We start from the raw sequence: 15,821 nt of genomic DNA, 5'->3' as shown, positions 1-15,821 counted from the left end.
ATTCGTTTTTGTTGGAAGCCACCAGAATATCATCGAAACTGCTCTGCGGCTATTAATCGTCGGTCCTCGATGATTCGGAAGGATCTAACCAGTAGCGCGAGTCCTCCAAGAGTGTCAGAGTCGACGAACACCTGGTTCTTCACGCGCTCGGCACGGTTTCCAGCGAGTCGGAAAATTGCCGTAAAATTGCCGCAGAAAACGATATTTTATTCCTTTCAGTGGCGACCGCCCCTATAGCGCTCTTCGGGGATGTTTATGGGATTTTATAGACTCGTGTTGCCCCCTTTCATGGGGATGCTGCGAGCCTCTTGAATGAGCGAATAAGCGTACACCTGGAATGATAATGATTCCGCGCGAATCGAACATCCGATACATTCCTCGCAATCCGACGATTTCAGGGGTGTAAAGAAGATTCCAATAATAACTTTTAATTTTAATTTAATAATTTAATAACTTTAATAATTTTAATACTACGTGAGAGACTGAACGTTGTTTGAGATGTATATATTTTGAATTCGTCAAAAAATTTTGCAAAAAATTTTATCTCTACCATTGAATTCGAAATAATATTCTAAAATAACAATTTTTTCATCTTTAAAACATTCCATAAATTTAATAAAAATCCAATTTTACATTTTAAGAAATTCAATACATAAATGTTTCGTGGAATAAAATATGTGGAATTTTTAAAAAGTTGCAATTAGTCAAAATCGATTATCGATATTGACGTACTTCTTTCCAGTATTATAATGCGTGTAAAAAGTCTAACGACATTTAAATTTTCCTTTTCAATATTCCCTCTTATTTTTCAACAGTTTGAATAATTTTTGTATTGTCACGATCGGTAAACGAGCTCCGCAGTTGTATGAAAATTATTACGCAAACAGTCTTCACCAGTCTGATTTAGTCGTTGCCGCTGAAAAGTAAATAACGCTGACAAAAACAGTGGTGCTATTCAATGCAAGCAGACAGTATGTAGCAGTCCACATTCTATTACACTATTACATTATTCTAGTACATAGTGCACAATATAATAAAATGCTGCATCCTATACTATTTCATACCACAGACAAAACGTATTTTAAAAATAGAAAGAGAGAACAATTTTTTTGTCCTTTTCACATATAAAATTTATCGCATTTATTTCATACTTTCATGCATTCTATACTGAGAAAAAAAGTTACTCAAAAAGTTATATTATTTGTAAAATATAAATTTATTTTATTCAAATAATTATTTATTTAAATACGACAAAATAAAATGCTATTCCTAACAAATAAACTACATAATTAATAGAAAATAAAGAAAAATTATATATGTATTCCACAGAAATGTATATTTTGTCGTTACAATTAAATTATTTCACCCAAACAATATCGAAGAAAAACGTCATCACTAACATTTGCTTCTAAACATTTCGATTTTTTCCTCAGTGTAGTGTTATTTCGTTGATTACATACTCGTAGTTAAAATTAATCATTTTTATTACACAGCATAATCGAATCGCGACAAAGTGTGCCGAGAATTTCGTTCTTTTCAAAGCACTTATACAGTTCTTTCAACCCCGATGGATAACGCGATTACGAAGCGACAATACGCCCGTTAGCGCAACGCCACAGCATATCCTTAATCAGAAGGCGTCTTTGGTTAAGTATTATCCCGGCACGCGTACATTATGCGCCGGCACGTGGTCGGAAGCGCAATAACGTTATGGACGCTGCTCGCAACGAAGTTAAATCGCAATTTTCGTTCATTGTTCGACGTGGATGGCAAAACGAGGTTGGATCGTCAGCGAGAATGGGATAGTTTAACGAAATTTTCAACCAATCGTCCGAGAGAGAAGCTAACTTTAATGAGGTCTCTGAATTCACCCTTGGCACTGAGGAAGGTACAGACACTGTCCTATTTTTTCTTACATTAAAAAACAATTTTAATTTAATTCGTAAAAATAAAGCAAATCATGTATATTTGCATAATTTGCTTTATTTTTACGAATTAAATTAGAATTCTTTTTTAATGTAAAAATTAATATATTTATATATTTTTTAAGGTGTAACATTACTTGAAAAATTATTTCTCTCTTAGTCTCACTTGGTCATATTTTATCTAATTAATTATAAATTATTTTTACATTAACAATTGTAACTTATAAATCACTTAATTTTTCATAATAATGTCTCTTTCAAGTAAGTTTCTCCTATTCTTTTCTTTCTTTTCAATTAATCTTTATTATAATAAATTGATGTTTAAAATATGAGAATAATTGGTGACGACGCAACCAACGAGATGTAACGACGGTTTCTTTTTCATTAGTTCCTTCCCATGAACCGTGATGAATCTATAAAATATCCGTCGGAAAAGGGGATACCGGCGAAATTCGGAGCAGAAAGGATCTCTGACGTTGCTTCGTCATCCGCAGTTCATTTTTCGCGAAACCACTTAGAAGGGAACCGAGGAAAGGTGAGCTTTTAGGGGATTAGATCGCATCGTTAAAACCAATGCGACGAAGTATGCCTCTTTACTTTTTCTGTGATTTATATGATATAAAAGTCACTTTAATTATCATTTCCGATATGCTCTATTTGTATTCTAAGCGTTTAATTAATTATGTCTAAAGTATCTGCTTTAAATAATAATTACAATAATTATTATATTACAAACAAAAAAATATAAAAATAAAAAAAACTATGTATTATACGGATATACTTTGTACTATTTTTAAGATTTCTCTGTTATTTCCATTTTCTCATATCACGAATACAGAAAATAAGATATCCTGTGACAGATTAGTACGAAGAAACTTGTAAACCTTTTACACCTATCCTTTATGCTCAACTTTTAGATGAAAGGTGATGAGAACATTGTTTCGCAAACATTGGTCAAACTTTGCTACAATAATTATGAACGTGCATGAGATACATGAAACATTCTTGCGATGAACTCGGTTTTCAACATGAAACAAGAACGACATCCTAGAATATCCTAGAATACCTTGTCAAGTATCTTGCTTAGAAGCAGACCAACTAACCAAATTCTCTTGTACGCGCGTACGAAAGAACCTTTTTCGCCATACATAATCCACCGTTCACACTGGTGGCAGTCGGTTTAAAGAATACATAAGAAATTGTAGTACGCAATGTAATCCTCTTTCTTGGTTCGCAAAGTAGGTAACCGTGTCTCTGTTTGCGTTTTATCTTCCAACTTCTTTTTTGTGTAACCAATGGATTTACAGAATTTATCGTGTAACCATTATTTTTGTATGTGCGTGCGATACATCTTCTGTGCGATAAGAAAATAATAGATTTGACATTTTTAGTTTTAATATAGGTAATTGTAGATCATCGAATTAAAGACATGAAATTTAAGAAGAAATAAATAAATAAATTGCTAACTCGAAAAATATCAATTTCCTTGATATTTTTATGAGTGGGAAATTATACAAAAATTATGAAAAAAATGACTAGTTCCTATAGATTCCTCCTATAAAAATAGAGCAGCAAGGAGAACATGTCTTATATACATGTTATCTTGTATTAAAATCAGAATTTGCATTGCATGAATGTTCCTGCAAGGCAAGACAAGATTCGATTGCGACTATCTGAAGCGAATAAAAATCGGCACGATAATTCGATTACCTCGGCGGTCCGTATTATCTTAATCGGTGGATGCTCTCGCGCGAAATGGTATTAACATATAAATTCCGTTTGTTCCATTATTCTTGAAAAAGAGGGAGATGCGCTTAGCTGCTCTCTCATCCGCATCGACGTATCTTTCGAACCTCTTAGCGTTTGACGAGCCAGTCATTACATCTCATGATACTCTCACCATGGATTCTACTACGGGCCGTTCGTTGCCGATTCACATTGCTCGACAAACCGTGTGGTAACCACGAATCTTCAAAAGAAAGATCGAGAAGAGAACGAAACTGACTAGTGCTTTCACATGGAATCTTTGGCGCGTGTCAAAACATAAATGCTTACAGTCTAAAAAAAGAAAAAAATTATGAATTTAAAACGGAAAAAAGCTCATATTTTCAAAGGATATTAAAATAAATTAAGAGCAAAATAATAAAAAAATTATAATAATTCCCGTGTATATACTTTAAATAAAATATTAATAACATAAAGAGTAATAAATATATATTACAGTTTCAAGATATATAAGGAATAAGATATATAAAGAATAAGTAAGAGAAAGGAGAGAAAGAGAGACTAAGACTGAAAAAATATAGAATAATGGAAAAAATGAATGACCGGCGAAATAGGTCAAAAAGAGGAAGAGAAAAGTAAGCGTCCCTCCTGCACGTGGAATAAAACACGCGTAACACGGGTGAAATTACCGAATAATCCACGCTAGGATGATCCTATCACCGCGGGAGCGATCATTGTTGTCGACAATAGAGCGCGAAACAATATTGTAACATCGCCAACAAAAGGCCATCAATGCTCTTTCGTTTTTGAACCAAATAAATCTTTATATTACATCTCGTTTGACGTGATCGATTAATTAAAGACATGAATAAAAGCTCGAGAGCAGCGATTCATAATCGAATCTATCAGTTTTAATTGTCGGCATTTAAATCAATCAAGGAAAATTTTATATATTTCTTCTTTATCTCTATACAATTACAAAAGAGAATTTGCGATTAAGTAACATTGTTACATTATCTTTAAAGGTTGAATGGTTGCTCCGCAGAAAACGAAAGTAACGCAATTCTTGACTAAAATCGTTTCAAGGTTTCGACAGAGACGAAGATATTAAGACCAGAAGTTTCCTCATTAGGAAAACGTACTACAAGTTTCTGTGAGCGCCGACATTTAACTCTAGCAGTCCTGAGATATCTCAATCTCCGAAATGTTACAAATTTTTAACAAGTTAAAGAATAAAAACAACTTATATCACAACTTATATTAAGTTTTACTAAAATTTATCGCAGGAAAATCCACGTAATCAAAGAGAAATATTAGAAGAAAAAAATCCTCAATCACAAAAAATAAAAGTTCTTATGAAAAATTAAAAAAAGAGAAAAAAAGAAATTAGTAAAAGAAAGTAAATAACTAACAAAGAGTGTTTCAGATCCTTCAGAAAATGACATCAAATTTCTAGAACAGTTAATTCTTTCTTAACACACAGAAGTTATCGAGCTAAGGAGAAACTTTCAACCTCTGTAGAAACTTCGAAATTGCTACATATCCATTTGGAATCCGTAGTGTATTCGACGAATCCAAGACGAATAGTTACTTTCGAGAAAACTTCCTACGTGACTTTCATCGCTGAAAAAAAAAAGAAAGGAAAAGAGAGAGGGAGAAAGAATTTATTGTTTCTTAAAAATATTCCTAATATAAAAAATTGATGCCAATAATGTTAACAAAATTTTACACTGGCCCTCGCAAAAGTATAATAAGTTCTGATGTATACTTATGTTAATAATTACATCAAAAGACAAGATCTACTAACTCGACTGGAAATATCCTTTCGCTCGTCAATCTAATCTTCCCGAAAAACAAACGTCCTTAAAATTCTACTTTTCCGAAAAGGGTTAAGTGATCCTTTGCTACGGTGCATCGACGCAAGTAAAGCAAATTGTCGCAGCTGATCAGCGCGCAGCGTCCTTTGTGAGGCGCATCGACAATGTGACGGGGGTGGATACGGTGGCCTAGCGCTACATAGGATTTTTGCGAGTCTTCGCTCTTTCGACTATAGCCGAATTATTTGCCCGACGTGGCAGCAATGGGAAATACCCGAAATCGTATTTGCCATTCCCATCATATCCATCGGCGCCGCTTTTTTCTCTCTTTTCCCATTCACAGATGACCAACGACGTGGGTTGTTCGACTCAAATGGGATGCTCCTTTGTGAGCTCCGTATTCCGAGCGGAGAATGCACGTTTTTTTTTCCGCCGGGTGAAATGAGCCGAAGTCTAATTTCCGAAGTTCTACCTCGGAGACCGAAAGAGAGGGAGGACGATGGAGGACTGGGGGATGATACTATCGATGGTGAAAGGAGTAAAGACTCCGAAGGAGCAGCGAGTTTGTCGAGGACATCAATCTGCCGAGTGTCCCCGTGTGTACACATCGGGAAAGAAAAACCTGATTCCATCTTTCATGTACTTCGATCAAGATCGATGTTTTGGAGGGAGATCTCGAAGGGCCTGGATTAAAATAGCTCACGTAAGGGTTATTGTCCACTGTTTTCATGTTATACGCTTTATCGCGTTTATCTCGTACAATCCTCCGTTTTGTGTGATCCTCAGTCTTTTTTTTTGCCAACAAACGTTAGCATAAAGCTCGGTTAGCAACTACCAATGCGTAAAATCTTTCGCGGCAATCTGACGTAAAGTTTGAATACAAATCGTAGTGTCATACTGGAATCGATGAAGCAAACATCACTGTTCCAACAAAAAAATCTAAAGCTAAGATAAATGATTGTTGCGTCATCGACTAAATCATTCGATAAAAATAGAATATAATAATAATAAAACAAAAAAATTTAATCGTATTAATCGTGAATTTAATCGCTTAAATTGTTCATTAAATATAAATAGTTATTATTTATTTACCATTAGTAAGAGTACATTAATTAAGCGCACATCAATAATTAAAAAAATAAATCTTTCAAGCTATAAAAATGTAAATTTTGTGCCGTTACTATGGTTATATGAAAAATTCAATTTGTCAAGCCGAGAGATTTGCGGATGACTTTTATTCGATTAGACGCGAATATGAAAAGTTCTCAGCGGATTCTCTCACGATGTACGACAGTTCGCAGGCGGAACTTTCAGCCTCATTCCACCGCGGCCGATTGAAAAATGGCGACGTAAATAGTCCAAGTTGTCAGCTAAGATTGACGTCAACCGTGAGTTTTGTCGGGTTCGCATTACCGCGAGAAAGACAAAATGAAATTTACCTCAGACTTCAATGGAAGTAACAGATATCTTTCCCAACTGAGTCATAGTATTTTATTGTGTTCAGAGGTAGAATAGTCGTAAAACTTTCTTTAAGGATCGCATACGAATTTCTAAGTTGAACGGATTGGATTATTCGGTCCGATATATAACTCAATATATTCTAATTGTTACACACGCAGAAAAAGACAAAAAACACATTTCGAGACTTTTTAGGAGTGGTTACAGCTTTAGATGCTGAAATGTGTTTTGTCTACCATTGCGATACGATTTCGTCGAAATAAAAGTAAGTTTCTTTTTCCGAGAAAAAGTACGATCGAATATTCGCCCCGCAAAAATGACAAGTCAACCGCTGATATGAGAAGACGAGAGAAGGTGGAAAATTTAAGAGAAGAGGTGAGAAGTGTCGAAATGCGATTTGCGGAAGTTGAGGGTGGAAGTTCTCCCTTCCGGCTCGTTAAGCGTTAAGCCGTCAGTTCCAGACATCTACAGTCGAAGTTTATGTTTGGTTTTTCGAGAAAAATACGACGTCTGTGTAATACGTTTACTGACATTTATGTAAGCCTCAGAGTGCATCAGAAGGTTAATGCCCAAGCACTTATCGTCGAAACGCAACCCGAGAAAGTCTCTTCGATTCTTTAGCTTTATTTCGCGATTTTCTGGACGGAATACCCGAGGTATGTTTTCAAATATTTAGCTTGCAGTCTCGAGCATTTCGCAAGACCTGCCACCGGCGATATTGCCTCGCAACAGGATACCTTGAAAGTTTCACAACGGGGAATAAGTTCGCCTCGGCTAAGCCGAATCGTATACGACAGCGATTATCCCGATATTCCGGAGAGAGATTTTTCAATTCGTGTTTAGATTCCATATCCTGAACCGATTTTCGCGTCAACCTAGCATAAAGTGATGTAACGTGTTACAAGGATATTATTATAATAATGTCGACAACGCGTTTACATCGAGATATCTGTGGATGTTACGTTTTTACCTCAAATTAACAATAAGCAGATTCTATCGTGACCGCGGTAAACGATTATTACCCCAAGTTTCCCGATATAGTTCGCTTTGATTCAATTAGCTCTGAGCATCGATCGATACTGGATTCGGAATCGAGACCATCTCGTACCGAAATCAAATGGAAAATCACCTTTCCATGCACGTATAACGTTTCCATTACAACGATTATATTCACGATCGTTTTGATTAAAGAAAAAAAAAAAAAACGAATGTACCACTAAGATTTCACACAATTATCATGACTCACCCTGAATAATAAATGACAAACATTTTATAAGAACTATGTGTACTATGCCGTATATAAAATAATTAAAATCTTAAATATTATACTATTATCACTGTGATGCTACGCTTCGCTATAGCTGTTACTGATTAAAAATTGCGACGCTTCAATGCTCACGAAACGAAAATTCTGAGTACTCATGGCCATAAAGATTGGACCACTATTCGAAACCGTAAAAGGGTAGTCACGCCCCGGATAAAAGGGAGCAACCAATAGGACGACTCCAGGTAGAGGGTCGTGCACGAAATTAAAATATCCTTCCTACGTAATGATGCTACAGATACGCTGCTAAGGACGCACGTGAGTCCGCAGGACGAGGACTGTATGGTCCGAATCGTTCCCTTTGCGACGAGAAGGGTGGTTCTCGACCCTTAGTCGAAGGGTTCCGCCGGTATCCCCTTGGAATCGCGGATCCGGCGGACATATGCTGACGCTGAAGGGAGAGAGAAGCGTTATTGTATTATTCACGACTCTCGGCCCCGTAAGATAACGTTGCTGTGATTTTTAATAGGCGGACGCAAAGATGTGAAAGTGCGGGGGGTGTGCCCCTTCGTGTATGCCTCGATAATGGGATTAGTCGTGTTGTTAGGGGGGTTTAAAATCGCGGCTATGTTTTCTCAACTTCACCGGCGCGCGCTAAATAATACGGTATATTATCCGCCAATATCGAGACATTTAACCCTTAAAGATTATCGCGATCCAATGTAAATTTATCATTGACGATAATAGGGCGATATATGTAGATGCATAAAGTTCTAATAAAACTTAATTTAATTAATAAAACATTTTACAGCAAGAAACTTGAAACTTCTTTTCAAAAAATATTTCTTTGAGAATTTAATTTAACAATTTATTATCGATTAAAAAAGATCTCGTTATTTATTAATATTTTTTTACAGTTAAGCAAGCCAAATAGTTTTGTAATTATCAATGCAGCAACTTATTTATTTCTCTTCCGGGATATTTTATTAAAATGTATTATCATTGTATCATATTGCTCCAATTTTGTCCCAATCACGAAGCGATCATCAGGTCGCGTTTACCCCGATATAACGAATACGTCGTCGCGCGCAATTAATTTTCGGATGCATCGACAGGTGCAGCCGGCATGGAGTCGTGCGCACAAGAATACACTCGCGCAATGACGAGGCCGAAACTCTGATCGTGAAAGTGGATATTCGAAACGGCGTTTCATGTTAAACACTAATTTTCCGCTTTATGAGCGCATCACACGGTTTCGTCTATTGCGCGACTCGCTCGATAAATTACAGGAACGGCTAATCAAGAAATTAGTCGCATGCATGGAAGTCAAACGGTATTAACGAAACGTTATTGCCTCCCTTTCCGTTGATACGCTTCGCTGTACCGCGATGGCGGATTCTCCGAGAGAATCTCAATACAAATATGTTACTCGCGGATGCAATATGTTTTCTACTTAAAATTCAGATGCATAGATTCTATGAATAATGATTAGGTTTTTATTTGCGGGAATAAAAATCCAATAAATAACTGACAGATCCTATAATATATTATAGATTCCATTATAAGATTGTGCAAATGTGTTTGCACTTATTGCTAAAATTTGCAATTACTTAGCTAGTATTTAATCATAATTTCTTTCGCAATTTGATTAAAATGTATTACAATTAATAGTAAAATAAAAAATAATCATTTTTTTGCGCTAGAATCATATAAAAATATCATATGTTAAAAAATTCGATAAAATATATTACCAAGTCCTTCAAATAGACAAAACGTTTTCTGACGATTCTCGATATTCATCAGTCAACATCATATTCGAACCATCAAGATATCTTATCTGATAGATTTTGTATTCCGTAGTGCTCTCGTCATTTTTCTCTCATTATTCTCGCAACAGGCTTTTATTTCAGTTGCAGGATTTCATTAGCGTGATGTACGGGGATGCAAATTCTCGTAAAGAGAAAGAAACAAGAAGTAAACAAAAAATAAGACCGGCGAAGTCTCGGTTTCTAAGACGGATCCAAGATTTGATTTGAGCTTCCCTGGTGAATATCGACCCGCGCGACGGGAAACGAATTTACGTTTCGCCCCTTCGGAGAGATACCGACGAAAAGCGGTTTCGTCTGTAAACCGACGCCCATCACACTGACATAATCTCATTCCTATGAAACTCCGCCTACGTAATAGACAACAATAATGTCGAAATTTATTTTCCCGCGGATTTCCGGAGATCTTGTGACTCGTGAATCAAATATTTATAAAAATAGAGGTTTACCAGGTTTCTTAACTTGTATACGATAATTTAAACGTTCTTCTCATAATCTCCGAATACACAATTATGTTAATCAATCATTTGTCTCTACATAAATTTTACAATTTTCAACTCTTTAAGAACTATCTATTCAAATAAATTTTACATACATGAGGATTATTAAAAAACGATAAGCAGCGGAAAATTAGAGGTACTAGTGTTAAACCTATTCTCTCTTATTCTTGTTCTAAAATATGCGTTAGCAGCTAAAGGTCAGATTAAATAAATATAGATGAATTCAATTATGTTATTACATTCAATATTAATTTATTATTTCACGAAATCTATTCTGGCGTCATTTGCCTAATTTCGCGCGGCTGGAGACTACTAATGATGCCTTCCACAACCCGAAGTAGGTACCAACGTCTTTAGTCAACTCCTCCTACCAACTTATCTTGATTACCCGCGCAGATTCTTCAGCACGTTCCAAAGAAGCCCAGTTGATAAACGTTGACGAGGAAAAAAGGTGGAAGAGAGCACGAAACTGTTCCAACCTTGTCCGTCAGAAAAAGAAAAATCGCAGGATGAAAGGATCTTTCTTTTTCCATTGTTTTCGTCGAAACCGTATGAATTCAGGTCATCGTTTAGATTTAGATAAAGAAGATTATATCAACATCAAACGCACGCTATAATGAGATCCATTAGTGATAATCATTAGTATCTCCAGATAATAATTTGCACAATGAAACGTGCCTTTCACGAAACGCTTGATTCTTATAAATCATCTTATAAAACTGTACATGATTATTTCTATTTCTTTTATTCAAAATGGTTTAATTAAACCTCTCTCTCATACAGAGTTAAGAAATATCTTTAAAGCTCTTTATTAACTTAAACATATTAGAGAAAGAAATAGAAAGTCTAATATTTGCATTAGCTCGTTTCCATCGATTTAAATCATACTTTGAGTTCATTGGTTGTACTCCGAAACGGCAGACATAGATTATGGCGGGGTTGGAGCATTGATAATAATAGAAAGATGGGTAAAGAGGCCGTATAAAATTTCCGGCGATATTAGCCACCCGTCGAATTAGTGCTGCGAGAAAATGCCCTACTCACTGTCGTTCCCCAGGGAGTGTAGTTAGGGTGAACCCCGGACAGGGCACCCTCATAGAGAAAAAGGGCGGGGCCCCGTATAAAGGGCCCCGAATCAAAAACCAACCCCTGGGTGGAGTTTGCACCCCGTATATATACAACGCGTCGAGGGTCCTCGAAATATAGAATTCGATGCACCTTCGTGCAGCTAGGATCTACGAGTTAATATTTGTCTCGCAACTTCGTGTTACAATTAAAAACACTAAACAGTGCGAAATCAATATCGCGAGATAATTCGAAAAAGGCAGAGAAAGATAATCGTTCTTCAAAGAAAAACCGTTGGAAAGATTTAAGGACGCAGTGAGATTTCAATGTATCGTTGTTTAGAATAAAAATTTCGTTAAACTCTCAAAGCGGAGCTTAAATAGAAAGTTCAGTGCGACGAGGAGTTCTCAATGATCGTTGGATTACTTTGTGTCGCGTGTGAACTCCACAGATTCAAGTTGAACACAACTTGAACAATTGTGTTGAACTTCAACGAAACGAAAATGTCTCGAAGCTTCCTAGTGGACTCTTTGATCGGCAACAACTCGCCGCCCTCATACCCGCTACCATACTATGGGAATCTACCTAATTATATGTTCAATTTCTTTAATGTGGGTCTGGGCTACCAACCGATCAGACCAGTGCCTAGACCACCCACCATGCCTGTGCCGATCAGTCCACCGACACTGGGTGTTTTGCCAATGCCTAGACAGAGTCCTCCGTCGCCTTTGAATATCTCGACGAGCAGACTGCCAGGTAAATATATATGGCTAATAAATCAATGACAATCGTTTATTAATAATTCGCAAACGTATAATAATCGCTATAGACACGCAATGTGATCGTTAACAATTAGTATAGTGACTTTAAAATCATATTTAGTATCTCGTATCTCACAAAAACGTTATTTATTTCTTGATTTGTTATACGTTTAATAAATATATATAATATATCAGTTACATAACGTAAGTTCAATATAATTAAAATTAGTGCAAATATTGTAAATATTTATTCGCATTTTTAAGATTTCCGAGATATTATTTTAACGTGAAAAATATGCATTTTCATGATATCATTTCAATCTCAATAGACATATCACGTAGAAGCGAGCATTGATCTATCGAATTTCTCGTATCGCAAAAACTATCTTTCACAGCAACGCCATTAACCCCTGACCTTTTTCTTCAGACGTTTCAACACCCAGCGAGTCTCCGTCCCGCAACAGCACCCCGACGCCTCCGCCAAAATCCCCGAGCTCCATTAGCAACAGCTCGAAGCGCATCCGGACCGCGTTCACCAGCACTCAGCTGTTAGAGTTGGAGCGCGAGTTTGCCTCAAACATGTACCTGTCGCGACTACGTCGAATCGAGATCGCGACCAATCTGCGGCTGTCGGAGAAACAGGTGAAGATCTGGTTTCAGAACCGCCGAGTGAAATATAAGAAGGAGGATCTGCCGTCCGGCCAAAGCCAGAAATGCTGCTGCTTACGGACATGCGGTAAACGAAAAGATAGTTGCGGAGAGGAGTCGCCCAGCCGTAAGTGCGATCAGGACGAAGACGAGAAAAGATCCGTCAAGAGCGAGAGTGACGATGGTAAATCCGGTCGCGGGCTCGTTATAGCTGAACATCTCGAGCGATCAATCGCAAACGAAGACGTCGGCCCCGAGGAGAAGTTCGACTTCTCGAGAATAAACTCGGTACAGGAGGATCAGGTAGTCGGATACGAAGCGCGAGATCTCTCTCGAGGTTGTAAGAGGAATCTGGCGGAGGCAAGCGAAGGGAGCGACAAGAGGAGGAAAATGGAGACAGTGGTAGATTATCAAACTCCGGAGGCGATTACAACTCCAGTGTTCAGAAATATAGCATGCACGAAACATACCGTCGAGAGAATCGTTAACTCGTAGATACGGAAGTCTGTATATAAGTTCTCAGAGCATGTAATGTAACGCAAAGCTGAAACTCTCACGATACCTTTGCGAATACATAAATTGAATATATAGCTGAATAAATAGCTATAAGCGGTTTAAAGAGACAAGAGATTGTATTAGGATGCATTTAACAATTGTGAATATTGTAAATAGATTTTGTAAGATTATATTGTAGTAATATTTTTGTACGATTTATGTAAAAAACTAAAATTGTATATTTTTAATATAAATTTAATCTAAATAAATATTTAGATTACTAAAACGCGCTCATTAAAATTTTAATTCCTTCAAGTAAATGCAATATGTTCATTTATTTTATATTCCATCAGATATGTTACTTTCAAAAAATATAAATTTTTAAATAATTATACAATTTTGATTTTTATGTGAAAACTCAATTGAAAAAAGGTATTCCCTCAAGTTTTTTAAAATGCACAGTCAAAAATTTTATTTTTGATAAAATGGCTAAGTAATTTCTCATTATTAATAAAAATAATTTTAATTGTGTAATGTGTAACAGTTAAGATAATTTTATGTGTAAATCGCAGTCATTTTCAATTACAGAAAAAATTTCAGTTTGTTATTAAAATATTAATATCAATTATGTTACAAATGTAAAAATATAGTTTTAGAAATACCTATTTAAAAAACTTCTGCATTATATAAAATAGCAAAATTTACAAAATAGCAAACTCTTGATAGAAAAATAAAATATTCTTTTCAATATATCTTAATATCTTGAATATATAAAGTGCATTATTAAATATATGTAAATGCAATTAAAAAAGATTCTTCAAAATATTATTGTCTTGCCCGCATTATAAGACAAATTTATTTCATTTCAAATAACACACGTCGTATATGACTGGTTCAAAGTAACAAGTAAATAAAAAGTTAAATTGAAAAGTTATAACACTGGTTACCAAAATATAATTTCTTAGATACAAAGCTTACAAATAATGTATCAAATATTCATCATAAAGAAGTGTCTCTGACACACGTCACCGCCTTCAATGGCGCAACGCGCGCCTGTGCGCAATTTTCCAGTCAAACGATTGGCCAGAAAGAGTAGAACTCAACAAGAGTGCACAACGCGGTCACTCCAAGGGCCCGTTCGCCATTGTCGGTGGGAAACCGGTCGTGTTGCTCTAAATCCCGAAAATTTGTCAAGAGGGCCCCCCACTTTAGGTTAAATTTAAGGTAAAACGTAGTTAATGGTGCTAAGGAGCTGTGCGACAATGCGCCGAGATCTCTCGCACTCTCGAAGTCTTGAGCCCGAGCCGACAATGGCACACTTGTGTTGCCATTCGCGGGGCCCGACGAAACGTGAAAACCAGCCGGCTGTCCTTTTTTTTCGCTGCCCGAACGCGACAACGCCGTGCCCCATTCACGGTAGCCAAGAAGTCCCCGTGGTCGCGTACATTCGGTTCATTCATCCGTTCGGAGGATCAATAACGCGAAGGAGGGAGAGGCGACCGATCGCGCGGACTGAATGACAACGAAAAGTCAGAAACGAAAAATCGCGCTTGCACGATCCGCCTTTCTGCCATTCGTCCCGCACAAACGGCGGCCGGTGCTTTTCAATTGGACGATCGTTCGGAATAAGTCTAAAGGACGTTTAAGGAATGCGGACTCGTCGACAATTTCTCGCCTCTTAAGAGCGGTAGCGGGCGCATTCGGTTATGGCAGTTTAAAGTCCGAAGTGTGAATGCGAATACAAGTGATGTATGGAGTGCCTCTTAAATCCCGACGACTTTTCTAATCTTTTCTACCTGAGGCGGCGCGGCAGTTGCTTCTGAGTTACGATGTGCTTTTAATCAATCGAACGATTATATATAGACAGAAATAAACTGACAAATAAAGAAGGAAGATATTGGCAAAAGAATACTAAATTTTTATACACGCGCGTTTAGCGAATTATCATAGAAATGCCCGATGGCCGTGTTTGCCGCGTTTGCCATCCTTCAATGGAATTCAACGTTTTGTTCATTTGCGGCATCGAGCTTAATGAACGCGTGACGTTCAATCGCAATTCAATTTTCCGAGCTCTCGCGTGTTCACATCTCGGATTCAATTGGATCATCGACAACGATAATGATATATACATAGGTGCAGCCGCTCCTCCTTTGTACGCCAATTCGGTATTCGCGCGTGTCAGCTGATTCCGTCTGCCGGAACGCGACGCGTGTCGTGTCGCGCAATCCCACGCCGACTACGTCAATGAGAAACCGCTCGAATAATTAAGCACGTTTCCGCCATTGCGCCGTCGAGAAACTTAATGGAATCGCGAACGACATCCGGACGAAATGATGA

General features: G+C 37.0%; 1 protein-coding gene across 1 annotated transcript; it reads left to right on the top strand.

Moving 5' to 3' along the window:
- Positions 1–4,191: 4,191 nt before the first annotated feature.
- LOC105835758 (GS homeobox 1) lies at positions 4,192–13,757 on the top strand. The gene is made up of 2 exons (XM_012679285.3): positions 4,192–12,336; positions 12,769–13,757. Exons 1-2 carry the CDS (start codon positions 12,084–12,086, stop codon positions 13,482–13,484), a joined length of 969 nt encoding a protein of 322 aa, XP_012534739.1. The 5' UTR covers positions 4,192–12,083; the 3' UTR covers positions 13,485–13,757.
- Positions 13,758–15,821: the final 2,064 nt, after the last annotated feature.

Source organism: Monomorium pharaonis, chromosome 8 (assembly GCF_013373865.1).
Source record: "Monomorium pharaonis isolate MP-MQ-018 chromosome 8, ASM1337386v2, whole genome shotgun sequence".
NCBI classification, from domain to species: Eukaryota; Metazoa; Arthropoda; class Insecta; order Hymenoptera; family Formicidae; genus Monomorium; species Monomorium pharaonis.
This window is presented reverse-complemented; position numbering and strand designations above follow the sequence as displayed.

Bases quoted from the DNA above. Each gene is read 5' to 3' on its own strand.
- LOC105835758 (XM_012679285.3), top strand. From the start codon at position 12,084: ATGTCTCGAAGCTTCCTAGTGGACTCTTTGATCGGCAACAACTCGCCG. The intron at 12,337-12,768 runs GTAAATATATAT...CTTTTTCTTCAG, and splicing joins CTCGACGAGCAGACTGCCAG to ACGTTTCAACACCCAGCGAG.